We start from the raw sequence: 26,990 nt of genomic DNA on the forward strand, positions 1-26,990 counted from the left end.
GGAGTGGTCGGCAGACTCCAGAGCACACACCCTGCGTCTGTGGCCGGGCGTCACAGAGACACCACCGCCAGCTGGCGAGCCTCAGGAAGCGCCCTCTGCCTTCGGGGGGTGGCCTCAGGGGTGCAGGCTGGGGCAGAGGACCTGGGAACTCCCCAGTGATCTGCCCATTTGCCCAGAGGCGGGTCCCAGGGACTGGGTGGACCGGGCCTTCGTTTTGCAGATCTCATGAGTGGAGGGGAGGCCAGAGCGGGCCCTGGGGGAGGCTTTTGGGACTTTTCCGGCAGCCCCTTTGCCTGCAGCCCAGGGCTGGAACCTTTCTGAACCTGCATCTGCCCCCACCCCCCTCCACTGGGCTTAGGGCTGAGCAAAGTCCAACAGTGGGGAGGACCGTCCACCGAGGCCGCCGTCTCCCTCCCAACCACACGGAGAATACAGCCCTGCCCCCCACCTGCCCTTGTTGGGACTGGGGCTCTGGCCACAACCCTGGGACTGGCTTCCGGGACAGAGACTCCCCTGCCTGGCGGCAGGGATCTCCTGGGGAGGCCAGTGCTGAGGGCCTGTCCCAGGAGGGGTGTCTCTGGTTAGAAAGGGTCCTCCGGGGGCGTTGGGTGGGGCAGGCCCAAGGACAGTCCTGAGGGTCAGTCCTGCCTGCTGTGGGCAGTGGCATCAAGGACCGGGCCTTGCTGCCTCCTCGGATCAGAACGCCAGCCAGAAGTCCTGTGGGCGCCAGCGACCCCTTCCAAGCACAGCCCCACCAGGGCGAAACCCTGCTCTTCCCTGCCCATCAGTAAGTGCCCAGGCCACGTTGCCAGGCTGGACTCCAGACAAAGCCATGGCTCTGGACATGGGGCCTGGAGTGGGGGAGGTGGGCCGACAGGTGTCTGGTTCCGGGCTGCCGCAGGCGCAGATTCCCGCTCATCGCTGCCCTGCCAGGCCGCTCCGTCACCTCTACTCTCTGCCCGCTTCATGTCCAGCTGATGGGCATGGGGCTTTGTGCCCGTGCTAGGGATACAGAGGGGGTTGTCCCATGGAGGCGGGGGAGAGGAGTAGATTGCTGAAATGTGTATCAGGTATGCTAGGGACTCCAAGAAGTGTGGGTGCCAGTCCAGCAGATCTCTGCAGGCAGGTGCTCCTGGGAGAGGAGTGGCTGAGCAAAGGCCCGGAGCCTGGGGCAGCAGGGAGGCCGGGAGGCCAGGGCAGAGGAGCAGGCTTTCCCTCCAGGAGTGATGGGAACCACCAGGGGGATTTTGATGACCCAGAAAGATGGACTGGGTGCCACCAAGGCGGGGAAGGGGTTAGCTGAGGCTGGTTAGGAGGACACCTGGGACTGGTGAGCCTTGGTCAGGAGCTCAGCAGGGCCATGTGAGCTGGGGGTGTGAAGTGGTCCAAAGGTTGAGGCCAGGGCTCCACACTTTTAAAAGCTGCAGACCGAGGGAAAGGGAGGGAGATTTGGGGGCTAGAACCAGGGGTGGGGGATGTGTGAGCCTTTTCAGTAGGGGTCTGATAAGAAAATGTAATCCCAGCACTTTGGGAGGTGGAAGGGTGAATTACCTGAGGTCAGGAGTTTAAGACCAGCCTGACCAACATGGTGAAACCCCATCTCTACTAAAAATACAAAAATCAGTTGGGCGTGGTGGTGGGCACCTATAATCTCAGCTACTCAGGAGGCTGAGGCAGGAGAATGGCTTGAACTCCGCAGGCAGAGGTTGCAGTGAGCTGAGATTGTGCCATTGCACTCTAGCCTGGACGACAAGAGTGAAACTCTGTCTCAAAAAAAAAAAAAAAAAAAAAAAGAAAGAAAAAAGAAAGAAAAAAGGAAAACGTCTGAGAAACCACCCCTGTACTTAAAACGTGGGAGTGGCTGGTGGCAGGAGAGGTAGCCAGGGAGGGGCCGGCTTGGCAGAAGCTTTGCTGAAGAGGAGCAGAGATGGGTCGGTGGGCGGAGGGAGGGTGCAAAAGGTGTTTAAGAAGGAAGGACAGCTTCTTCGGAGGGCAGGGCGATCTATCCACCTCTAGGGAGGACATGGGCTCTGTACCCACTGGTCTCCCCAGGGCCTGGCATCGAGGTGGCGCCAGGGGGCACCTTTAGGATGAAAGCAGTGGCTGTGCCTGGGTGAAGGGCGTGAGGGCATGGCCTGAGCTGTGTCTGGATGAGGGGCGTGTCCACCTGGTGCTTGGGTGAGGTTCTACACGCAGCACATCTAGGCTTCAGTGGATGGAGCCAGGACGGGAACACGCGACCGCATTTCAGGGGAGAAGCCCAGGAGGCAAGGAGCTGAGCGGCGGTGGACGGGCCTGGGGGGCGACTGCCCAGATCAAGCCCCCCAAGTAAGGCTCGAGAGGCTGTGGCTTCAGAAATGAAGTTCCTGGCGACTCGCGCCAATGCCGTGTCCTTGACCTGGGAGGAGGAGCGAGCGGGAGCACTCCCGAGTGTGGACGGCCCTTCCCTCCAGGGGGCTTTGGGTTCGCCGGGGTCGGAGCGGGGCTGGGGCCCAGAGAACCCGGGTCCGAAGCCTCCCGTGCGTGGCCCTGGCCGGGTTCTCCGCCCCTCGCAGCTTCAGTACCGCCCGTGGGGACCCCTGGACGGCCGGGCCCTCAGGCTGGCAGCGCGGGCCGCAGGAGTTTCGATTCGGAGGGTCTGGGCGGGGCCGAGAACTGGCGTTTCCAGCGAAGTCCCGGGGACGCCGCCTCCGGGCGCGCTTCGCCGAGGGTCCCGCGCGGAGAGCGCCGCTCGGTTCCCCAGGCCGGGGCCCAGCGGGTTGCCGGGCAGAGCCGGGCCGCGCGCGGTCCCATTGGCGCAGGTGCGCGCGCCCCGCCCGACAGGTAGCCGCCCGCGCTTCGCCATTGGGCCGCGGCCGGGGTCCCCCGAGGATTGGCCCAGGTGGTGGCCCCGCCTCGCCCTCATTGGCCGCAGGTGCCACCGCCCGCCCCGGGACCGCCCGCCCTGGGGATTGGCCGCCGGCTCCACCTCGGTCCGCCATGTTCGGACACCGCCCCCGCCCTCGCCCTCGCCCTCGCCGGACGGTCCGGCCCCGCGCGCCCCCTCTCGCCCCGCGCGCCCCGCTCCTACCCCGCGCGTCCCGCCCGCCCGGGCGCACCCCCGGCCCCGCGCGCCCCCGGAGTTCCGCGTGGTTGGCCGGCCGGGCGCCGTCGGTCCCCCTGCGCGCTGCCTTCCGCGTTCCGCCGCGGCCCCTCCGGGCGCCCCCGCCCCGCCGCCCGGGCCCCGCGCCATGGCCGGAGCTCCCGGGGCGCCGCGCTGACGGCGGCCGGCGGAGCGCGCCATGCCCAGCAGGACCGACCCCAAGATGGACGGGAGCAGCGGCCGCGTCCGCCTCAAGGCGCACTACGGAGGGTGAGGCGGGAGCGGCGGCGGGAGGGGCGGGGACTGCGCCGTCGGGGCTCCCGCGCGGAGGGAGGGGAGGCGGCGGCGGCGGCGGCGGCGAGATCGCGGCGGGCCCGGGGCTGTCTCGGGAGGTCCCGCCCCTCCCGAGCGTCACCCGCGGGCACCCGTGGGCAGCGCGGGGCCCCTTCCCGGAGCGGGGTCCCGGCTCGCACCCGCGCCGCGCGCCCCTCCTCTGTCTCCGTCGGGGACGTTTTCGCCGGGAAGTTGGGCGGCGGCGTTCAGGCCAGAAACCCGTGGGAACGAAACGTTTCCATCAAGTTGTGCAAACGCCCGGCGGGTTTCTTAAAGTCGGCGTTGTCTCCGCTGTCTCCCGTTGCTCCCGGCCGTGGGTCTCGCTTGAGGCCGAGTCCGAGGCCCCGGGGCGCGGACGCGGTGGCTCCAGTGCAGCCCCCGGCAGGGCTCGGGGGCCGGGCGGGGACCGCGGCGTTTGGGGGCGACGGCGTGGCCGAGCTGACCCGGGGCCGCTGCCTGGCGGTGGGGGCTGGGCGGGGTCGGAACCGGGGGCTCCTGGACGCCGGGCCTCAGCCTCCGGGCCGCGCTGCGGGGGCGCAGGGGGCGCCCGGGGGGCCGGGCTCAGGCTCCGCCGAGGCACCGCTGCTCCCGAAGTGCGGGCGGTGGGGAAGGCGGGACCCGCGAGTGTTCCTCCTCGTCCGGCGCGCGCTTCTCCAGGAGCCTCGAACTCGGACCTCGGCTCCCGCGGGGTGGCCGCTGCTGCCTGTGGGGGAGGGGGGCGGAGTGCGGGCTTCGGGTTTCAGGTCTCACTGGGGGGTCTTGGGGGTCCCGAAGGCCTTCTCCAGCCCGGCGACTCGGCTCCCGCGGTGGCGGCCTGACCCCCGAGGCAGGGACTGGCGGTGGGGGGAGGGGGGAGACGGGCGACACCTTTCCCGGGCCACGCCCACTCGGGACTGTGCCCGGGAGGTCTCTGTGCCGCCCTGTGAATCTGAGGGGTTTAGCTCCTGGCGAATCTTGTCTTGGGGTCTCAGGTCAGGCCTCGGGGGCTGCTTGGCCGCTGGTTTGTTGAGGAGGCTCAGCCGTCTCTTCTTCGGGAAGGTTGGGGCCTGTGCAGCCGCCCTCTGGCAAGCACTGGACCCCTTGGGGTGCAGTGGGGGTGAGTTTGGTGCCAGAGCTGGAAGAAAGGGATTTCTGGGGGAGGGACCCCGAGGGTTCCGCGGTGACCTGGAGGTCACCGACTTAAACGTGTCATCGTTGAGGTCCTGGCTGGCGGATTTGTCCAGGGACCTGGGCTTCTGTCTCCTTCCCAGCCTGGAGCCACCACACTGGGCCGCAGGGGATTGTGCGGGGGTCGGGGCGTCCTGGGAGGGGGAGGTCCACACCCGCAGGGCTGCAGGGGCCTGGATTTCGGGGCGGGATTCCCAGGACCAAGGCTGGGGCAGTGCCCCCAGAGTTCTGGGCCGGCCCGTCCTCCCTCTCCCCTGCTTCGGCCCCTGGGAGCACTTTGGTTGTGGAGCGGGTGTCATTCCACCCGGTGACTCTGGTTTCCCACCCTTTCCTCTTCCCTCCCTTCCGGGACTCGCTCCCCTCTCTCCCCACCCCCTCCTCTTCCTCCCTCGTTCCCTGTCGTTTTCCCTGCTCCCCTCTCTCCCTTCCCTGCTGCACCCCTTCCTTCGCCTTCCTCTCGGCAGCCCCGCCCCCACTCCCAGGGTGCTTCTCCTGTCGGGCTCTCCACCCTCTGACCAGTCCTCCTCCCGTCTCCCCTCCCAGGCCCTCCTCGTTTCTGCTGAGAGTGTGAAGGGCCCTGCTGCTCATGCCCTCTGGGCACCCCGTGCCTCCCGGGGGACTGGCTGTGGGGTGGGAGACCAGGCCTTAGGGCAGGTCTCCAAACTTTTTACACAGGGGGCCAGTTCACTGTCCCTCAGACCGTTGGAGGGCCCCCACATGCTGTGCTCCTCTCACTGACCACCTGTGCCCCTTCCTGAAGTGCGGCGGGGGGCCGGATAAATGGCCTCAGGGGGCTGCAGTTTGGGGATGCCTGCCTTAGGGCAATGACTCAGTTCCAGAAAGCACCTGCTGGGATCAGCACTGGGTTATGGAAAGCCCTAGAAACTCCATCCCTGGGTGAGAAGCTACTGTCCTTGACACGTGGAAGATGAGTCTCTAGAAAAAGCAGGAGCTCTTCAGTCACCCCCATGGGGCATGGCCACCCCGTCATCTTTGCCCATCCCCGCAGGGCCCTCTGGGTACACTTGAGATCCAGTCCTCACCCCCCCCCCGCCCCGGCCATGGCAGTTACTCGAGGGCCTGAGGGGTCCCCAGGCATCTGTGTTTTCCGGCAGTCTCAGGTGACCTGGGCCAGGCTCCCAGACCGTCTCAGGTGCCTGCCCTACTAGGGTCACAAACACTGGTGCTGGCTCTTTCCTCTTCAGCTCAGACTTTTTTTTTTGAAAGGGAGTCTCACTCTGTTGCCCAGGCTGGAGGCAGTGATGTGGTCTCAGCTCACTGGAACCTCCACCTCCTGGATTCAAGCGATTCTCCTGCCTCAGCTTCCCGAGTAGCTGGGATTACAGGCACCCACCATCATGCCCAGCTAATTCTTTGTATTTTTAGTAGAGACACCATTTCACCATGTTGGCCAGGATGGTCTCGAACTCCTGACCTTGTGATCTGCTCGTGTCAGCCTCCCAAAGCGCTGGGATTACAGGTGTGAGCCACCGCACCCGGCCCAGCTCAGCCTTTTACCAAAACTTTTGTGTTCAGGGAGCTTCTGTGTGCAAATCCCAGAGCTTGGTGCTGGGGCCAGGGTGGGGTAGTTCAGGCCTGGGTGTTGGGTCCTGGATGCCCCTGCCAAGGGGCACAGAGCAGCTGTTTGATTCAGGATTGGGATGGGGTTGGAGGTGGTGGCCGGACACTTTTCCAGGTGGCCTTGGGGTTTTACTGGAGCTGCCCACCTGGCCTCAGATTGGCAGGAAACAGTGGCTTCAACCTGGGGGCAAGACTGTAGGGGGAGGGGCATGGAGCAGGAAAAGGTCAAAGGTGAAGGGCTAGCCCACTCCCCCTCTGGAGTTTCTGGTGGTTGGACTGGTGGATGCCAGGTCAGGCAGAAAGCGTCGACGCCAGCTTGGGGCGACCCCAGGGTGACGGGTGTGTGACCCCCCTATTCCTCACTTTTCTAATCTGCTGTGATGCTGAGGGAAGTGTCGAAGACTGAGCCAGGTTGGTCCCTATTGGGGGCAGGGGCTAGGGGGGTTTCAGCAGGAAAGGGTGGGTAGCTGGGGTGTCTTCCCCCAACCCCAGGTGGCCAAGGGTGACTGTATGAGGCCTGTGGGCCAGAGGCCTGGGCTGCTGTGCCTGGCTGTGGACGGATCCTGTGTTCTGTTTGCACTGGAGCTCTTGTCTGGGATGAGAACTTTGTTTCTGGAAACCTGTCTGACGAATTCAGATCACCCTGATAGGGAGCCAGGCGTCAGCGGAGAGCAGAGCCTCCGTCTCTGTCGTTCGGAATGTCTCACAGCCCTTCAGGCTTCTGGTTAGAGGTCCCGAGCTCTTGCCCTGCGCTCGCTCTCGTGGGTGTCAGAAAGTTGTAGGTTTTCCTGCAATTTCAGTGTGTTCCCTGAGGGTGTGATTCCTGCTCAGAGGTTCAGGAAACACCAGCAGGGACCATGGTGGGCTCCTCCTTCCACAAGGGGGGTGCTCCATGCAGGGAGGAATGGGGGGGCCTTGGTTCCCTCAGCGGGGAAGGCCAGCCCTCGAGGGGTGCCCGGGAATCCCTGAGCTTCTGCAGCCCCTGGGGCTGGGGTCCCGTCTCTGGCTGAATAGATAAAAGACAGTGACACACTGGGACTCGGTTTTCAAAAGGCAGTGTGCCTGGGTTTCTGTGATAGCTGCACGAGGGACCCAGTCCCCTGCTAGAGTCTAAAGAGGGGCCTTTCCCTATGGAATCATGCAATCCCCGGCCATGTCACGCCGGAAGGTCTGGCTTCCACTACTGGCACCGTCGGGATCTGGGGGGAGGTCTCACTGGGTTCCTTGACCTTCAGGAAGCCGGCGGGCCTGAAGTGACCCGGCTGTGCCCACCCCCGGGTTCACCTACGTTTGGGTGAACTTGAACAGGTGCCCGAGCAGGTGCGGTTGCCCGGCTTCCCACAAGAGGGCGCTTTCTCTTCTGACGTTTTTGGACTCATTCTTTCCAGCCAGGTGGTAGGAAGCTCACGGTGGTAGTTTATTTAAACTATGTAACATTATAGTTAATGGTTCTCGCTTGTGTGTGTGTGTGTGTGTATGTGTGTGTGTGTGTGTCTGTCTGTCTGTCATATTGTCTTTGGGGAAGGTTTCATTGATCTAATCAATGATTTGGTTGATCAGTAATCATGATTCAAGTTGATTCCAATATGCCTCACGGTAACAGGCGCCCGTGTCCCCCCTGCCCCAGGGACATCTTCATCACCAGTGTGGACGCCGCCACCACCTTCGAGGAGCTCTGTGAGGAAGTGAGAGACATGTGCCGGCTGCACCAGGAGCACCCACTCACCCTCAAGTGGGTGGACAGCGAAGGTAGCCCTTGTCCCATGTCGGTCAGTGTCCTCAGCCTCGGGGACTTTGCCTGGAGCCTCCGTGTGCAGAGTCTGCTCAGCCTCTTCTGTGGGGAGACTTAAAACCCTGAAATGAAGCTTGTTGAAGCCAGAGTTTCCCCAGCAGGGATGGTGGGAAAGAGGGCGGCTGAAAGTGCTTAGAGCGGACCAGGGCCCAGCTGCCCCTCGGAAGGGCTGTGGTCACGGTCCCCAGGAGGGCGCTGCGGGGGGTCTCCCTGGCCCACCCTGGGCAGTTCCTCACCCCCTCCCCGATGGTCCTTCTCACGTCCTGGGCTTTTCCATAGGGGCCTCCGCAAGGCTGGGCTCTCGTTTTCTTTTTTATTATTCTTCCCAGCCTGTTCTGTCATACGCAGGCTTTTCATTTTCTAGGGACCACGGGGAGGGTGGGTGCAGCCAGGGCCTGCGGGCTCCACCTCCTCTCTCTCTCAGTCAGACACACATCCTAAAAAACGAGGGACTGGGAGACGTCCAGAGAGACCCCTTTCTCCGGGGACCGACAGGCAGCTGTTGGCTGCGGACACGGCCGTGCGGGCGGAGCCCGAGGGCGCTCCTTTAGGTTGGGTGCAGCCCTGCAGGGCGTGGGTTCTGTACACTGTCGTGTCCCTGTGTGGCCGTAGAGGGTGAGGAGCTTTCCCTCTGCCCAGGAGAATGTCCTCAGACCTGCTCGCTGCTCAGCCCTCCAGGCAGCGCCCAGGGCTGCGGGTAGACCGACTTCCCTTCCCGGGCGTAGACGCTGTCCCGGCACGGGGGCTGGGTGACTCCCGAGTGTGGACGGCCATCCTTGGACCTCCCGACCCTGCCAGGAGGTGGCCGGTCTGAGCAGTGAGACTTTGCCCCCAGACTCTTGTCCAGTGTGCTCAGGGGACCTGTCACAGCCCCCTTTGCCTTCGGGCCTTCGGTGACCGCAGCACCGTCTCCTGCCCTGCCCAGGTGACCCTTGCACGGTGTCCTCCCAGATGGAGCTGGAGGAGGCCTTCCGTCTGGCGCGTCAGCACAGGGACGAAGGCCTCATCATCCATGGTCAGTGGCGGGGTCTGTGGTGGGCGGCTCTGGGGGGCTGTTCCTGGCCGTGGGTGTCTGCCAGACCACCTGGGGGGTTGGAAGCTATATAGGGTCATGGTTTAAAATCCCATGATGCCAGAGGCTTTGGGGATGTCTAACGTAATGCCATTGAGTTTTTTTGCCCTTTGACATTTTATAAACCCAAATGTGAAGAGCCCATAAGCCACTCAGGCTCCAGTGGCCAGCGTGGGGCCTGCGGTGCGTGCGGACAGTGGGGACGGCCCCACCAGCCACCTCGCCTGCCCGTGCTCTCTGGGCCTGATTGCAGGCTCACAGCTGTCCTCAGCTTTAAGTTCGAAGCCCCATGATGAGCTGATGCATGGGAGGTGTGACTTGTCATTTCCCCTGCCTTTGGGGCACTTTAGCTGCTCGCAGTCCTGCCGGGGGTCTGTGAGGCGTCTGTGGGGCCTGCTAGTGTGGTTCCAGCAGCTGTGGCCAGCCAGCCACGTCTGTGTCCACTTCTGGCTGGCCATGGACCCCTGAGCTCGAGATGGGATGGGAGCTGGGGCCGCCCGCAGTTCCTGCAGTCCGCCATTCTCCTGGGCGCCAGGCTGCTTGGTTACAATACTTAATCTTTGTAGTGCTGTACATCCATGTGGCTTTAGATTTTAAGCTTGGGCCGAGTGCAGTGCCTCATGCCTGTAATCCCAGTGCTTTGGGAGGCCGAAGTTGGGGGAATCGCTTCAGTCTAGGAGTTTGAGACCAACCTGGGCAACTGCTGAGACCTCCATCTCTCCAAAATTTTTTGTTTTTGTTTGGTTTTTCTGAGTCTCTGTCCCCTAGGCTGGAGTGCAGTGGCGTGATCTCCGCTCACTGCAACCTTCACCTCCTGGTACAAGCGATTCTTCTGCCTCAGTCTCCCAAGTAGTTGGGACTACAGGTGTGTGCCACCATGCCCGGCTAATTTTCGTATTTTTAGGAGAGACGGTTTCCTCATGCTGGCCAGGCTGGTGTCGAACTCCTGGCCTCAAGGCATCCTTTCATCTCGGCCTCCCACAGTGCTGGGATTACAGGTGTGAGTCATTGTGCCTGGCCAAGTTTTAGTATTTCCTAAGCATCTATTTTAATAACTTACTGTGGAAGTCCAGGGTGTATGTTAAAATAATTTTGAATTCAGTCTTGAATGTAAGGAAATGGAGTCCAGTGTGCTTTTAAAAGTCAGCTTTGAAGGTAATTGTAATTCTTCTGCATTTTTGTATCATTTAAGCACACGAATCACTAGCTTCCTCTGACAGCTTTGCTGTCCAGGTCCCGCTGATTGCCTTTTACCCTAAATTTTTCCGTGGGTTTTAAAGTCCTACGTAATGGAGCCAGGCCTGTGTGGACACACTGGGTTTCACGTCCCCCAGGAGTGGGCTCTCGGCAGTGCCACGTGGGTTTCATGCGAAGTCGCACGCTCAGTGCTCAGCCTGACTGGGGCGGGACTTCCGTGGGACCGTGCTGAATGGCGGCTGCGCGGCCTGACCCTCTGTCTCTTCCTCTCTCATCCAGTGTTCCCGAGCACCCCCGAGCAGCCAGGCATGCCGTGTCCGGGAGAAGACAGTGAGTACTGGGGTTGCCTGTGCTGGTCTTGTCGTACCAAGGAGGTGGCAGTGGTGCTGTCTTTGGAGGTTTGCCCTTCTGGAGTGTTGGGGTGTGAGCAGCCGTGGTGACCGCGGCTGGGGTTTTTGCTGCTGCCCGTGCGTGTTCTGGCTGACGGCACCGTGTGCGGAGAACTTGCTTGGCTAGTTGGTGGCATGAGAAGTCCAGGGTGCCCCACTCTCTCCCCAGGAGGGAGAGGCCAGGTGGGAGGCTGGGCACTGCTCCCATGTGGCTGCCTCAGCTCATGACCACCCTGGGCCAGCTGACCGCCCTTCCTGGCCCTGCTGGCCCCTGAGCTGGGGCGGGGTCTCCTTTCATTCCAGTCTGGCTCCATGGGGAGGAGAGGAAGGAAAGTGAGTCCCAGGGGCTGTGGCTTCAGAGGCAACTTCCTACCGCACCCCGGAGACCGCTGGGCCCTGAGCAGGTGGCCGCACTGCCCTCGGGCCGTGCATCCCAAAGCTGTGTTTGGTGCGTTCCCCTCCCCAGCATCTGTGCCACGCCTTGTTCGTTGTGTGGGCAGGAGCTTCTGGACCGAGGCCACTGCCTGTCCGGCGCAGGGCACGTGGGTCAGTGTCCTTTGGACAGGGTGTCCCCAGCCCCTGCTGCCAGGGTGCACTCCCAGCTGGCCTCAGGCTGGATGCTGGGTGTCTGCTGTATTGGGTGGGAACCGGGGGTGGGAGCAGATTCAGGCCAATAGGGCGAGTGGGCAGTCGGGGTGAGAGTCTCGGCTTCCAGCGAGAAGTTGGGGCTGAACAGAGCTTTGGTGGCACTTAGCCTGAGGGAGGCCCCAGGGGCCACAGGATTTCCACCATCTCCCTGGGGACAGGGTGGCCTTGCTTCCCGGTTCCAGGTCCTCAGTGAACAAGGGTCCCTGAACTGTTGCTGGCAAGGCCGAGGAGACATCTGGAGGGGGCCCTGGCAGGAGTAGAGCGTGTGGTCCGAGTGCTGGACCTGCCCAGGGCCCGGCAGGGAGGTGCGGTGTGGCCTTGGCAGGTGGACGCCTGGGACGGATTTGGGAGCGTGGGGCGTGTGTGAGGAGGCGGGGGCGATGCTAGTTCCTTTGTTTAACTCTGGTTGTGCCTCTTGGAGACGGGTACTGCCTGAGCCGGGGAGACGGGGACCCCACGTGTCCCGATGGGAGGCAGGTGGAGGGGTGACCACGCGTGAGAGGCCCATGGCACGGGGTGGGAGCGGCCAGGCAAGGGTGCAGGTTGGAATTTGGGGGCCGTGTTGAGAAGGCGGTGGAGGGATGGGGAGTCCCAGGAGTAAGGGTGTCCTGGGTCCCATAGTGCTAGATGGAGGCCACACAGGCTGGAGGTCCAGGAGCAGGGGTGCTCGGCCCGTGTGTCGTTTGGCTTCAGGTGGGACTGGGGCCAGCTGTGAGCTGCAGGGGCCCTGAAGGGGTGGGTCAGGGAGAGTTTCAGAGGTGGGGCTGTTCGCAGGGTGCGTGGAGCAGCTCAGGGCAGGGCTGGGTGGGAGCAGACCCTGCGACATGAAAACCCACCTGCATGAACCCCTGACCCTGGGAGGGGAGGGTTTGGAGACAGGTGGTCAGATGTGGGGCTTCAGGGCCCTGCTCTCCCCCACAGCTGTCCTAGTGGTGGCCTTTCCTGGGACCCTCCCTCTGGGTACCCATGCCCCACAGACCCTGGAGCACGAACCCTGGGAGGACACGGGTCACCGTAATCATCTGTGCGTCTTTACAGATACAGAAACTCGTAAATAAGACAGGCGCTGCCCGTGGGTGAGACGATGGTTGTCCCCTCCAGAGCCCCCTGTGGCCTCACGCCGCTCTCCATAGGAGGGGACCCGCAGGCCGTGTTTATTTGTACCTGGATGACTTTTGGTGACAGACTGTGCTCATCTGTCCCACCTGTCCCAAGGGTGTCCCTGTGCGGCCCGTGTAGCCCAGGAACGGGGAAGCCTGGCGTGTTCCTGCGACGCATTTACCTTTCGTCTCAGCGCTGCTGGGGTCTGAGGTCTGCCCTTTCTGCCTACGACCTCAGTGGCCTGTCTCTGCCCATGTGGGCGACCTGCCGGCCTCGTGTAGGGAAGGGAGGCCACATTGGCCCGGCCCTGCATTGGCAGAATGGGACGTTGGGGTCACAGGATGCCCAGGGGCCTGGGGCTCTGTAGGGGGTGTGTCATGGGGGTGGCAGCTGAGTCACTGTGGGGAATGCGGAGAACGTGGCCAAGCCCTGAGGGAGGCCCTCCTGGGACGCGTGAGTAGGTCCTTGAGATGTTGACCAGGGGTGGCTCCACGGCCTTGGGGGCCCCTCAGCCTGGCTGGGGACATTCCACCGGAGCCTTGGGGGGGAAGTCTTTGTCAAGGAGGTCAGAGGCGGGTGCTGGGGGTGGGGATCCCTGCCCTGCCCTGCCCCGTGTCTGATGTCCACCCGGATGTGGCGTGGGTTTCATGGCACTGGTGTCAGGAGTGTGTGTTCTCATACTGCACACACGGCGTCCCAGGCCACCAGGGCTCGGGGCTGGCACTCTCCCTGACATCCTACGCTTTTACTCTGACTTCGGCGCTTACTTCAGGCAGGACACTCTGCTGTGGTCACCAGTGGCCGCTGCCCCGGGCTTTGTGGTTTTAGCGTCTGTGGGGTGTTGACAGGTGTTTTTGACCTCAGGCATCACTGTCCAGGGTCGGTGAGAAGGGTCAGACTGGGAGGTGTGGATGGCGGACGGAGCGCGCCGGAGGCGGACAAGGGCAGGCCTGCGGCTGCGCCATGGGCCCGTCAGCAGAGGACCTTCCAGCACATTCTACATGTGTCTCTGTGAATTTAATTGGTTTTATAGATTTTTTTTTTTTTTTTTTTTTTTTGAGACGGAGTTTCGCTCTTGTTACCCACGCTGGAGTGCAATGGCGCGATCTCAGCTCACCGCAACCTCCGCCTCCTGGGTTCAGGCAATTCTCCTGCCTCAGCCTCCTGAGTAGCTGGGATTACAGGCACGCGCCACCATGCCCAGCTAATTTTTGTATTTTTAGTAGAGACGGGGTTTCACCATGTTGACCAGGATGGTCTCGATCTCTCGACCTCGTGATCCACCCGCCTCGGCCTCCCAAAGTGCTGGGATTACAGGCTTGAGCCACCGCGCCCGGCCGGTTTTATAGATTTTTAAAAAAATTCTAAACCATGCTTAAAACTACCACCTTCCTCTATATGGTCTCAAACCCAAAATATATTCAGAAAGGAAACCCCGAGCCCGCCAGCGGTCACTCCCTGTCCCTCTCCAGCCCTGGCCCCGTCTGCGGTCACTCCCTGTCCCTCTCCAGCCCTGGCCCCTGGCCGCCTCCACTTGGCCTCTATCTCCGTGGCCCTGTGGATTCTGGACGTTTGGTGTCAGTGAAATCCTGCATGTTCTTTTCCCCGCCCGACCTTCCTAAGGTTCGTCCATGCTGGGGCCTTCTTAGCACTGCAGGTCTCTGCCTTCTGTTCTGGTAAAATGTACATAACATCTGTTTTTGCCATCTTAACTTTTTTTTGGGAGGGGGCACGGTGTCTTGCTCTGTCACCCGGGCTGGAGTTCAGTGGCTCGATTGCGGCTCCCTGCAGCCTCTGCCTCCCAGCTCAAGCGGTCCTTGGCTTCAGCTTCCCAAGTAGCTGGGATCACAGGTGCGGGTCACCATGCTCCGCTAACTTTCTTTTTGTACAGACGGGGTTTTGCCATGTTGCCCAGGCTAGTCTCGAGCTCCTGGGCTCAAGTGACCTATCCATCCCGGCCTCCCAGAGTGCTGGGGTTACAGATGTGAGCTACTGAGCCCGGCCCCGCCTCAGCCATTTTTAAGGGTAGAATTCATCGGTATTCCATACTCGCTTTGCTGTATGGTCATCACCACCGTCCCTCTCCAGAATTCACTCTTCACCTTCCCACACAGCCCCATCTCATGAAACACTCACTCCCCATTCTGCCTCCCCAGCCCCCGACACCCACCCTTCCGCTTTCTGTTCTCTGAGTTTGGTGACTCCAGGGGCCTTTCTGCTGGCCTGTTTCATTCCGCACCATGTCCTCGGGCTGCGTCACGTGGAGCCTGCGTCAGAATCTCCTTCCTTACGCCCGAATCACAGGCTGTTGTCTGGGTGTATTTCGTTCGGACACTTGGGTGGCTTCCACGACTTAGCCGTCGGGAATGACGCTCCTGTGAGCACGGTGCACAGTGACCTCTGGAGACCCTGCCTCCGGTGCTTCTGGGTGTAGACCCAGAAGCGGGATTGCTGGATCATTGGTCGTTCCATTTTTATTGACTTATTTTTGAGACAGGGTCTCACTCTGTCGCCCAGGCTGGAGTGCAGTGGTGTGATCACGGCTCACTGCACCCTCTGCCTCATGGGCTCAAGCAATTCTCCTGTCTCGGCCTCCAACGTAGCTGAGACTAAAGGCATGTGCCACCATGCCCGGCTAAGTTTTGTGTTTTTTGTAGAGACAGGGTTTCATCATGTTGCCTAGACTGGTCTTGAACTCCTAGGCTCAAGCGGTCTGCCCACCTCAGTCACCCAAAGTGTTGGGATTACAGGCGTGAGCCACCGTGCCCGGCCGATAACTCGTTTAAAGAACCGCCACGCCGTTTCCCACAGTGGTTGCGGCGTCTTCCGCTCCCCGCGATACCGCACCTGCGAGACTGTCCCCACGTCCTGTCCAGCTCTCGTCATTTCTGTTTCTTGATGACAGCCGCCCCAATGGGCATGGGGTGGCACATCATTGTGGTTTTGGGTCTCACTTCCCTGATGATAAATGATGCTGATTCATGTGGCTGTTGGCCATTTCTCTCTTGCTTTTTGTTTTTTTGAGGCGGGGTCTTGCACTGTCACCCGGGCTGGAGTGCAGTGGCGCGATCTCAGCTCACTGCAACCTCTGCCTCCTGGGTTCATGTGATTCTTCTACTGGGATTACAGGTGCACACCACTACACCCAGCTAATTTTTTGTATTTTTAATAGAGACAGGGTTTCACTGTGTCGGCCAGGTTGGTCTCAATCTCCTGACCTTGTAATCTGCCTGCCTCGACCTTCCAAACTGCTGGGATTACAGTCGTGAGGCAGCACACCCAGCCTCTTTTTTTTTTTTTTGAGATGGAGTCTCACTCATATCACCCAGGCTGGAGTGCAGTGGTGCGATCTCAGCTCACTGCAACCTCTGCCTCCCAGGTTCGAGTGATTCTCCTGCCTCAGCCTCCCGAGGAGCTGGGATTACAGGTGCAAACACCACGCCTGGCTAATTTTTATATTTTTAGTATAGACGGGGTTTCACCATGTTGGCCAAGCTGGTCTCAAACTTCTGACCTCAAGTGATCCACCCACCGCGGCCTCCCAAAGTGCTGGGATTACAGGCGTGAGCCACTGCGGCTGGCTTAGGGCTTTCTTATATGTGCGATCATATCATCTGTACAAAGAGAGAATTTTATGTCTTCCTTCCTAATTTGGATGCCTTGTATTTCTTTCCTAATTATTCTTGCAAGAATTCCACTATTCTGTTGAATAAAAGTGGTGCGATCAATCATCCTTGCTTTTCTCCTGATACTTAAAGAAAAGCTTTCAGGTTTTTTTTTCCTCTCTCTCTGTTTTAATAGGGACGGGATTTCACCATGTTGGCCAGGCTGGTCTCGAACTCCTGACCTCCGGTGATCCACCTGCCTTGGCCTCCCAGAGGGCTGGGATTACAGGTGTGAGCCACTGTGGCTGGCCAAGCTTTCAGGTTTTCGTCATCGAGTGTGATGTCTGCTGTGAGTGTTTCATACGTGGGTTTTATTACATCGGGATAGTTTCCTTGTATTCCACGTTTGTCACTTGCTTTTATCATGAAAGGGCTTTGAATTTTGTCACATGCTTCTTCTGCATCAGTTGAGATGATCATGTGGTTTTTCCTTCATTTTGTTAATGTGGTATATTACTTTAAATCTCACACGTGGAACCATCCTTGCATTCCATGAATAAGCCCTGGTTGCTCATGGTGTGTAATTTTCTTGATATGCTGCCAAATTCATTTTACTAGTATTTTGTTGAGGATTTTTACGTTTGTGTTCATAAGAGACAGTTACATCTGTGTTCATAGGAATCACATCTGTGTTCACAGGAATAATCACATCTGTATTCATAGGAATAATCACATCCGTGTTCACAGGAATAATTACCCCCGCATTCATAAGGGATAATCACATCCATGTTCATAATGAATAATCCCATCCGCGTTCCCAGGAATAATCCCATCCGCGTTCCCAGGGATAATCCCATCCGCGTTCCCAGGGATAATGCCATCCGCGTTCCCAGGGATAATCCCATCCGCGTTCCCAGGGATAATCCCATCCGCGTTCCCAGGGATAATCCCATCCGCGTTCCCAGGGATAATGCCATCCGCGTTCCCAGGGATAATCCCATCCGCGTTCCCAGGGATAATCCCATCCGCGTTCCCAGGGATAATCCCATCCGCGTTCCCAGGGATAATCCCATCCGCGTTCCCAGGGATAATCCCATCCAGGATCACAGGAATAATCCCATCCAGGATCACAGGAATAATCCCATCCGTGTTCCCAGGAATAATCCCATCCGCGTTCCCAGGAATAATCCCATCCGCGTTCCCAGGAATAATCCCATCAGCGTTCCCAGGGATAATCCCATCCAGGATCACAGGAATAATCCCATCCGCGTTCCCAGGGATAATCACATCCAGGTTCCCAGGAATAATCCCATCCGCGTTCCCAGGAATAATCTCATCCGCGTTCCCAGGAATAATCCCATCCGCGTTCCCAGGAATAATCACATCCGCGTTCCCAGGAATAATCACATCCGCGTTCACAGGGATAATCCCATCCAGGTTCACAGGAATAATCACATCCGCATTCCCAGGAATAATCACGTTGCGTTCACAGGGATGATTATGTCCGTGTTCATAAGGGTCAGTGGTTGGAGACTTTCTTGTTGTGACTTTGCCTACGGCGTTAGAGTAGTGCTAGTCTCATAGAACAAGTTAAGTAAGTGTTCCTTCCCCTTCCTTTTTTGGGGAAAAGTTTGAGAAAACCTGGTGTTCTTTTTCAGGCATTTGGTAGAATTTGCCTGTGAAGCCATGAGGCCCCGGGCTTTGGTTTGTTGTGCGGTTCTTTCTTTCTTTCTTTTTGAGAGATGGAGTCTCACTCTGTCACGCTGGCTGGAGTGCAGTGGTGCGATCTCAGCTCACGGCATCCTCCGTGTCCTGGATTCAAGTGATTCTCCTGCCTCGGCCTCCGAGTAGCTGGCATTATAGGCACACGCCATCACGCCTGGCTAATTTTTGTACTTTGAGTAGAGACGGGGTTTCACCATGTTGGCCAGGCTGGTTTCGAACTCATGACCTCAGGTGGTCCGCCTGCCTTGGCCTCCCAAAGTGTGGGGATTACAGGCATCGGCCGCTGTGCCTGGCCCTGCTCTCATCTTTATTATTCCTTCTGCCAGCTTTTGTTCTTTGTCTAGTTCCTTAAAGGGTAAAATTCAATCATTAATTTGAGATCTGTCTTGTTTTTTTATTTCAGATATTTATCGCTATAGCCAGGTGCTGTGGCTTACGCCTGTAATCTCAGTGCTTTGGGAGGGTGAAGCCGGAGGACCACTTGAGGCCAGTAGTTGGAGACCAGCCTGGGACCACATGGCAAAACTGTGTTTCACACACACAAAAAGTTCATCATGGCTAAATGCAGAGGCTCACGCCTGTAATCCCAGCACTTTGTGGGGGCTAAGGCAGGCGGATCGCAAGGTCAGGAGTTCGAGACCGCCTGCCCAACATGGAGAAACCCTGTCTCTACTAAAAATACAAAAATGAGCCGGGTGTGCTGGCACACGCCTGTAATCCCAGGTACTCAGGAGGCTGAGGCAGGAGAATCGCTTGAACCCGGGAGGTGGAGGTTGCAGTGAGCCGAGATTGTGCCACTGCACTCCAGTGTGGGTGACAGAGTGAGACTCCGTCTCAAAAAAAAAAAGTTTACCACTATAAATTTTCTGCTCAGCACGACTTTCTCTGTGCATCCGTTAAATTTCAATATGTTGTGTTTCTGTTTTCATTCATCTCAGCATTTCCTGGTTTTCTTTGTGATTTTATCTTCTGTCTGTTGGTTTTGTGTGCAGTCTTATTTCCTTATGTTTGTGAATTTTTGTTTTGTTTTCTGTTACTGATTTCTTCCTTTCTTTTTCTTTCTTTTTTTTTTTTTTTCTTTTTTGAGACGGAGTTTCGCTTTTGTTGCCCAGGCTGGAGTGCAGTGGCGTGATCTCAGCTCACCGCAACCTCCGCCTCCTGGGTTCAGGTAATTCTCCTGCCTCAGCCTCCTGAGTAGCTGGGATTACAGGCACACGCCACCATGCCCAGCTAATGTTTTGTATTTTTAGTAGAGACGGGGTTTCACCGTGTTGACCAGGATGGTCTCGATCTCTTGACCTCGTGATCCACCCGCCTCGGCCTCCCAAAGTGCTGGGATTACAGGCTTGAGCCACCGCGCCCGGCCAAGTCCTCTGTTTCTTTACGTGTCTTCTCTGTACTTGTTTTCATTCCCTTTTTTTAAAGACGGGGTTTCACCGTGTTGCCCAGACTGGTCTTGAACTCCCGACCTCAGGTGATCCACCCACTTTGGCCTCCAAAGTGCTTGGATTACAGGCACGAGCCACCACGCCTGGACTTTTTCATTCCTTTTTATGTCTGGATGTTTCTCTGTGATGCGATTCACCCCGTCTGTCTGTCTGTTCATCTACTGATGGACACCGGTAGGGGCTGGGCGTTCGGGGCTGAACTTGTGATCAGACCAGGAGTGCCTGGTGGTTTGTGAGAGGTGAGGCCTGGTTACACCCAGGTCAAGTGGGGATCCCCAGTGTACAATCTGTGATGACCTCGGTGGTGTTGAGGCCGAGGAATCAGGCGGTGGAGCCGGGATCTGGTGATGGAGCTGGAGTAGGTGGTGGAGCTGGGGTCAGGCAGTGGAGCCGGGGTCTGGTGATAGAGCCAGAGTAGGTGGTAGAGCCAGGGTTGGGCAGTGGAGCCGGGATAGGTGGTGGAGCCGGGATAGGTGGTGGAGCCGCATCTGGCAGGAGCCGGGGTCAGGTGTTGGAGCTGGCGTAGTTGATGGAGCCCGACCCCAACTTAATCACCTACCCCAGCTGCATTGCCCGACCTGGCACAGGGCTTCTCTCACAGACTTGAACAGATGAGACTCACAGCCCAAAATGCAGCCAGCGCAGATCCCTCAGGCCGTGGGGCTCTGGATGCATGGCAGTACTGTCGGCCTGAGCCTCGTCTGCTGTGAGAGGCAGCAATGCATTCCTGGGGGCAGCGGCAAGACCAAGGCTGGACTGAAGGTCTCCAAGCAGCTCCTCTGGGGTAGATCCCGCTGAGGCCACGGCTGGCCCTGGTGACAGGAGGACTTTGCCGGGGAGTGGTGCAGCGGCCCCGCGTCCATGCTGTGCTTGTTGAAACCGAGATCCTCCAGCCTTCGGCCTCTCCGGACCCAGCCCCAGCTGTAGGCCCAGGCCCTGGTGGTCCTCTTGGGAGGCGTGGCCCGGGAGGTGACGGGCAGCTAGAGAACCCCTGTGGGTGGAGGCTGCTGCACCCGTCAGGGAAGGTCCTGTGCGAGGGCGTGTGGGGTGGACGGGGGGTGGGTGTCTAGGGAGTTCTGGGGCTCCGCCAACCAGAATGTTGTCATTACCTGGGGCAAATGACAGACTTCGTTTAGTGGTGCCTTTTCTTTGCCTGTAAAACGGGGTGATTGTAAGTAACACGTTGATGGTAAAGTGCTTGGGCCCAGCCCTCACTTAGAGCGAGTGTTGATACCTGTCTCCAAGGACAGCAGGTGGAAGTGGCAGGGGAGATGTCAGGAGATGGCCAGGGCCCTTTCTGCTACTTCCCCTGGTGGGTGGTGGGCAGCCCCTGAACCCAGCTGTGAGAGAGGCCTCCTGACGCCCCGGCCCCTCTGTGTTGGCCCCAGGAGCTTCCTGGAGGAGAAGTTGCTGTTTGCAGATGGCCAGGCCCGTCATGTGGAGGGAAGGGTGGATGCCGCGGGTACCGCCCTCAGCCTGCCTTTGGTGGGGGGTCACTTCTGCGTCTGCTGCAGTTCAGAGGGTCTGGGGCTCCTCTGTGGGTACAGTTGGGCCGATCAGGCCGCATTGGCCTCCCTGTGGTGTGTGCTGGAGACTCAAGGTGCCCGCCCTGTGGAGGAGGTGCCAGAGTAAGCCTGGGCTCTGTACCAAGATCCTGCTGAGGGCAGCACTGGGTGGGCGGCTGGACCAGGCCCACGAGGTCCTTAGAGTCCATGGAGGAAACACAGAATCTGCCCGGCCGGGCAGCTGGAGACCCCAGTCCAGGGAGGAAACTCAGAATCTGCTGGGCTGGGCAGCTGGAGACTCCAGTCCGTGGAGGAAACAGAATCCACTGGGCTGGGCAGCTGCAGACCCCACTCAGCAACTGGCAGTGTCCTCAGGGTCCCCAGAGCCAGTGCTGGCTGCCCTGTGTGCTTCACGGTATTGATTCCTGCCTGTCCATGGCACAGATGGTGTCCGTGGGTGGCAGGACCCACCTCCAGCCTGCACCCTGGGGAGAGGCATCCCATGTTCTGCCTGGAGCAGGCAGCTCCACCCCTCTGCAGCCCTAAGCACCCCTCTGCACCCCTCTGCAGTCTAAGTGAAGAGTCACTTAGAGTGGTGCTGGTAGTGGGTTCTGGAGCCTGTAACACTTGGATGAGGCCCCAGGCAGCTGGGAACCTCCTGAGCCTCAGCCCTTGAGTCTGGTGGGGGCCCTGGGTGTATCCCCTGCTCAGCCCCTGAAACCAGCTCCAAGACCGTTTCTACTTGGCAGGAAGGAGGTTTCCATGGCTGGGATGTTAAAGCAGGTCCCTGGACACAAGGTGGCAAAGTTGCATTGGCCCCATGTAGGGGAAGTGGAGGAGGCGGGGCTCTCCCGGCCGGTGGTCCTGGGGCAGACAGCAGGGGAAGGGGCTGGAGCCGCATGGGTGGAGCCGTGGGAGGCATGGTAGGGGCCCCTTTTCTCTTTCCCCTTCCTGACCCCACAGTGGGGGCTGGGGTGGGGCTGGCAGTCCTCAGCTGCCGGGGCCAGGGTGGGCCAGAAAGAGGAAGGGGCTCTTGGGGCACTGGGGCCTTCTGGCTGCAGCGTCTCACTTGGGGCCGTGGCGGGATCCCCAGGTCCATCCCCCGGCCTGTCTGCCACCCGCCCTCACAGCCCTGTAGCCTGGGACAGGGAGGGGCCCTTTGCTGGGGCACCGACCCCACAGGGAAGCAGAGGGAGCTGATCCCGGGGCTGCTGTGGAGCCGCCAGTGCACCCACACGTATGACCTGAACGGTGTGGGATGGCATGCTCAGATAGCACCTGTGCCACGTTCTCACCCCACCAGCAGGAAGCCTGCTCTGTGGCTTTGGGCAGGGGGTGGGGCTCCCCGTGCCTCAGTTTCCTCCTCTGTAAAAGGGGGCTTGGTGAGGCTCAACAGAGGAGGGGTCTTCTGGAGCACTGTAGGTGCTCAGGGAGGCTGCCTTGCCATCTCTCCCACCCAGGGAGGTTCAGGTGGGAGGGGAGGGGCCCCACCCCGCGTGTGCCGGGCCTGCAGCGCCTGAGAGGAGGCAGCTAAGTCTTGGGGGCTGTGTGGCTGCCTGTGGAGCAGTGGGGACGCTGCTGGTGTCCTCCAGGCCTAGGTGGGCGTGTTACCACGGACGCCTGTGATTCCCTGGTATTTATAGGTATGTCTATTGTTTTATTAAAAAATCCAGTTTCATTCAGCTTTGTCTCAAATTATTTTCAACAAACTGGAAAAGTTCGTTTTCTGCCTAAAATAGGCTTCTAATAAAATTGGCAATCTGCCTGCTGAGCCTGGATTTTCTAGAGTTTTGCAAAGCTGGATATTTTGGGATGGATTACAAGGAGGGGTTGGCTGAAGGACAGTGGTCGTGATGCCAAGCCCGTCGTCTGTGTGAATTTTACGTTGGACCAGGATAAATGCGTATTTGCTGATGCGGCCCAGCGTGGCTGTGGCGTGTGGTGGTCTCACGATGTTATAGGCCTAGCCGGGGGATGCGAGCTGCTTCCGTCCAGGGCCAGGTAGTTGAAGCCTGGGTTCTGAGCGGGTGTGAACAGCACGCCAGGAGGTGCGTGGCTGTGCCCCCGTGAAATTTTATGCACGCTGAAATCTGAATTTTATAGATGCTTCCCGTGTTTCAAATTATCGTTATCCTTTTCATTTTATTGAGACAGTTAAAAGCGTAGAAACCGTTCCTAGCAGGCGGGTTTGGAGGTTGCCAGCCCTCGTTCCTGTGAAGGTCTGGGGACTCGAATGAAACTCACGTGTGATGTTTATGTGTTTGTGTTTTATGGAATGAGTCACACAGCTGGGCAGCCGCCGCACGAAGGGAGCATGACCCTTTGGAGAAGTAGCTGTGCCTCGTGGTGAGCTGCTGACGAAGCTGGGATTTGAACCTGGGCGTTGGTCCGGAGTCCACTTCGTGAATGCAGATAAACACAGGTTTATGAGCTTGGTGATTTAAATGGAGGTTTTATTACCAGTCAAGCAGGTATGGGAGGCCAGTGAACAGGGGATGATGCCGTGGAGAAGGTCATTTATTACTCAGCTCCCAAGCAGGACCCTTCAGGGACGTGCAGAGGTTGGGGGTGGGAGGCAGGGGGCTGCGTGGGTGGGGCCTTTCTGTGGTTTCCATGGGAAAGGTAGGAGGAGCAGGTGTTGGGTCGGCTGGGTGGAGTAACTTCAATGGGCTCTGGGGTACAGGGGCTGTCCCTGTGACCTGGGGTGGCCCTGGAGTGATTGGGGGCCTGAGGAGGAGGTGGGCCCAGGTGAGGGCTCTCGGTCGGTGGGTTTGATTTGAAAGGTTTGCTCTGGGATGAGTCCTTTGCTCTCTCTAGGAATCAGTTGGCCCCTCGAGGGGTTGTCCCTTCAGGATCAGCAGGTCCGCAGGTGTTAGAGCGTCGAGGGCACAGTACGTAAGAATGCAGGAGCTGCCGGACGTGGTGCTCATGCCTGGAATCCCAGCACTTTGGGAAGCTGAGGCGGGTGGATCATGAGGTCAGGAGTTCGAGACCAGCCTGGCCAACGCAGTGAAGCCGCAACTGTACTGAAAATACAAAAGTTAGCTGGATGTGGTGGCAGGTGCTTGTAATCCCAGCTACTTGCGAGGCTGAGACAGAAGAATGGCTTGAACCTGGGAGGCAGAGGTTGCAGTGAGCCGAGATCGCACCAGTGCACTCCATCCTGGGTAACAGAGCAAGACTGTCTCTTAAAAAAAAAAAAGGAGGAGGAGGAGGAGGCAGGTAGCCTGCTAGTGTGACTGGTCAGAGCCAGAGGGAGGGTCAACACAAGTGCCGAGTGGGTTTGGGGAAGTGGGCAGAATTCCCAACTGAGCACCCCCTGCCCCCCATATTTCTATGACTGGAGAAAAAGGCCAGCTCTCATTTGCAGTGATGACCAGGTCCTTGGGATTGTCAGGGTACCAGGGTGGGGGTTGAAGGGCCAGGCCGCCTCTTCTCCCTGCCTCCCCTTCTGCCCCCATTCCTGGGGTTTGGCCCAGCCCTGAGGGGTCCCTGCCTCCTCTCCACCCCCGGTCCTGGGCTGCAGGACAGGGCTCGGGGCCCTTGGGCATTGGTGTCCAGCACATTCACAGCCTCTGGACGCAGGTCAGAGGTCACTCGCCCCGGCCACAGCTGCGCCGCCCCCCCCTCCCAGCCTGGCAGGCCGACCTGCGGGACCCCGGGCTCGCTGGGCTCTGCTCCGTTGTCGCATTTTTCAAGGTCCGCTGAGTCCGCGCCCTGCCCGGGTCTGGCTGCCGGCCGCCCGCTCTCCGGGCCGTGCTGATGCAGAGATGCTTGTTTTCCTGTGACGTCAGCTCCTCCACATCCATGCCGTGTTTTAGTTTGTGCCTCAGCTGCTGGCTCCAGCTTCCCGGGGGAGCCGGGTACCACCCGGGCCTGGAGACATGAGGAGGCAGGGATGTGAGGGGCGGGGGACAGGACGGCCGGCCTTGCGTTAAACATCTGCTCCTCGCGCTCCAGCCTCCCTGCCTATTGTGGGGCCGGAGGCGAGCCGCCGCAGCCTCAGCTCGTCCTCGGGAAGGAAGATGCCTCCCTGCACGCCCGCCGCGCGCAGAGCATAAAGAGCCTGCAGCGAGGAGCCGGGATAAGAAAGGCGGTGAGTCCGGGCATCTCCTCCGTGGATTTTCCGTACCCCCACCACCCCCCCCCGTGCTGCAGGCCCGTGCCTGCGGAGGACGGTGCCCGAGTCAGCGTTTTGGGTCTGAGTCCCGGCGTCGCGGCCGCCTGTGCGCTGCACAGATGCTCCGGGCAGCCACACGGCGGGTGCCACGGCCCGGGGAAGGCGCGCGCCTGCAGCAGCCCCCGTGGTGTCGGGGGAAACGCAGCGAGAGGCTGTTGTTTTGCGGGTGACAGATTTTTAGAAAAATAAGGCTGTGGAGGACCTTGCGAGTGAAGCGGGGGCTGCCGGGGGGAGATGCATGCCCCACGGACGGATGGTGTGTGGCCCAGGCCTGGTGGATGCGTGGCGGCAGCCACGGAGGGCTGGGGGCCGTGGAGGGCTGGGGGCCGGGGGCTCAGGGAAGGCGTCTTGGGCTCGTCGGCCTGCCTGGCCCTGGGGAGTCGCTGGCTGGTGGGAGTTTGACTGTGGCTGATGCTTCTCGGCTGTGGGTCTGTGAGTCTGTGTTGGGGCCAGCACGGATGGCGTGTCTGCTGCCTTACCTCCATTCTGCATTGCTGCAGGTGGGCAGATCAGTGAGACCTCAGGGCTGGAGTCTGGAGACCCCAGGGGCCAGGGCCGGCCGTGGGAACAGCCGGCACCTGTTCCGGGCTTGCGGTCTTCCCCCGCGAGCCTGCCCTCCCGCCTGCTGAGCCCCTGTTTTGCATGGACAGCATCGGGTTGGAATCCGGGTGACAGGGCAGGGTTCATGTGCACGGCTCCCTCCGTCGGGGTCCTCGGATGGCGGCGAGGAGCAGGGCCGCGGCGTCCTGTTTTCTATTCTGAAATGGTTGGAGGTAGACTCAGGGGTCTGGGGGCCGCACGGTCTTTGGCAGGAATGTGGGAATGTGGGTGCTTTTCTGACGACCATTTTGCAAGGTGTGTTGTTTAAAAAAAAAAAAGCAAAAAACAAAACAACAACCAGCCTCCCCAGTCAGGCTTGTGGGGAGCCGTGGGCTTGGGTGGACTGGGCTGCTGGGGGAGGCAGCTTGCCCCCTCGGGGGGTGCTGGGTGCTGGGGAGGCTGGCAGCGCGCCCCTTTCCAGGCGCAGAGGGCCCTTAGCAGACGCGGGGCTGCTGGGCTCGGCCAGCTTGGGCTGCAGGGGTCCTTGAATGATGGAGATTCTGTGTTGATGGGTGAGTGGGAGAGAGACGGAGCAGGGGTGGTTTTCACACGTGCGCCTGCCCGCGAGGAGAAACGTGCTGTGTCATAGTTTCCTCGGTGCCTGGGACGGCTTGGCCTCTGCTTTCATATGAGCCCACGCTGGCCATGCACAACTGGCAAGGTCCCTTGCAGCGTGAAGACGCTGCTGGGGTGGGGGTGCTGTGGCCAGGAGCAGGATTCGAGCGGTTACTGGCCTTTGGTCTGATGGCCCTGGCTGGGTGAGTCAGAGCTGGGATGGGGGCAGGTTGGAGGGGCTGAGGGCTGTCCCCCAAAGCTGTTTTGTGCCGATGCCGCTGGGGCCGGCCGTGGCTGCATGGCACCAGTATCTGTGTCTTGGCCAGACTGGCACACGTCTTCCATGCTCCTGTCTCAGCTGCGTCGGCTGTCAGCCGGGCCCCTTCTCCAGCCATCTTCCTGGACTTCGGAGCCACTGGTGGTTATGTAAGGAGTTGTATGTTCCTCTGCCCAGCTCCGAGCTCTGTCCCATCTCCCAGACTCACCTCCGGGCCCCGGGCTCTGCTGCGATGTTTCCCAGGCTCCCTGTTAATGAGATCCCTCAGTCCAGAGTGTCCACAGAGTGCCCGAGAGCCCGGCCCATCCAGACTGGGTGCCCCAGATCCCACAAGGTCTGGTGAGGACCTGCCAGGGCTGTCGGTGGCTCCGATGGCGGCGCCCACTGAGCGTCCTCAGAAGTTCCTGTGCTTGTGGCCTGTTCTCCTGTGTGTCACGGTTGGGGCTGCGTCTTATCTGCTGGACACTGATCACCGAGGACTCAGCTCGGCGCATGCAGTTGAACTGTCGGAGCAGGGGGCTGTCCATGGGGTCGGGCACCGACCTCTGCTAGGATCCCAAAGCGTGGGGTAGCTGTCCTCTGTGCTGGCACAGAGCTTTTCCCAGGAGCGGGGCAGGGAGCTGTCGCAGGGCCAGGCCCTGAGTGGGCTGCTTGGGGCCAGGGCTGAGGGGTGCCCGATGCCATCGAGGGCAAGCCTGTGGGAGAGCGTGATGACGCCTGAAAAACCAGGCAC

The 26,990-nt window shown here is 59.8% G+C and overlaps 1 protein-coding gene across 9 annotated transcripts in view; it reads left to right on the forward strand.

Annotated features, from left to right (window-relative positions):
• Positions 1-710: 710 nt before the first annotated feature.
• Positions 711-26,990, forward strand: part of PRKCZ (protein kinase C zeta) — a 124,640-nt gene continuing 98,360 nt past the window's right edge. Inside the window, exons 1-4 of one of the 9 annotated variants that reach the window (XM_039473470.2) lie at positions 711-787; positions 7,791-7,912; positions 8,881-8,970; positions 10,504-10,554. In XM_039473470.2, the coding sequence (XP_039329404.2) occupies positions 7,858-7,912; positions 8,881-8,970; positions 10,504-10,554 (196 nt within the window). In that variant the 5' untranslated portion in view covers positions 711-787; positions 7,791-7,857. Of the gene's footprint in view, positions 788-2,992; positions 3,353-7,790; positions 7,913-8,880; positions 8,971-9,734; positions 9,893-10,503; positions 10,555-24,392; positions 24,742-24,872; positions 25,082-25,575; positions 25,599-26,161; positions 26,184-26,990 lie in introns of those variants that run through there. The other 8 variants (XM_039473469.2, XM_074379939.1, XM_010350335.3 and 5 more) reach the window with 8 other exon arrangements.

The sequence above is a fragment of the Saimiri boliviensis genome, chromosome 11 (assembly GCF_048565385.1).
Source record: "Saimiri boliviensis isolate mSaiBol1 chromosome 11, mSaiBol1.pri, whole genome shotgun sequence".
Taxonomy (NCBI): Eukaryota; Metazoa; Chordata; class Mammalia; order Primates; family Cebidae; genus Saimiri; species Saimiri boliviensis.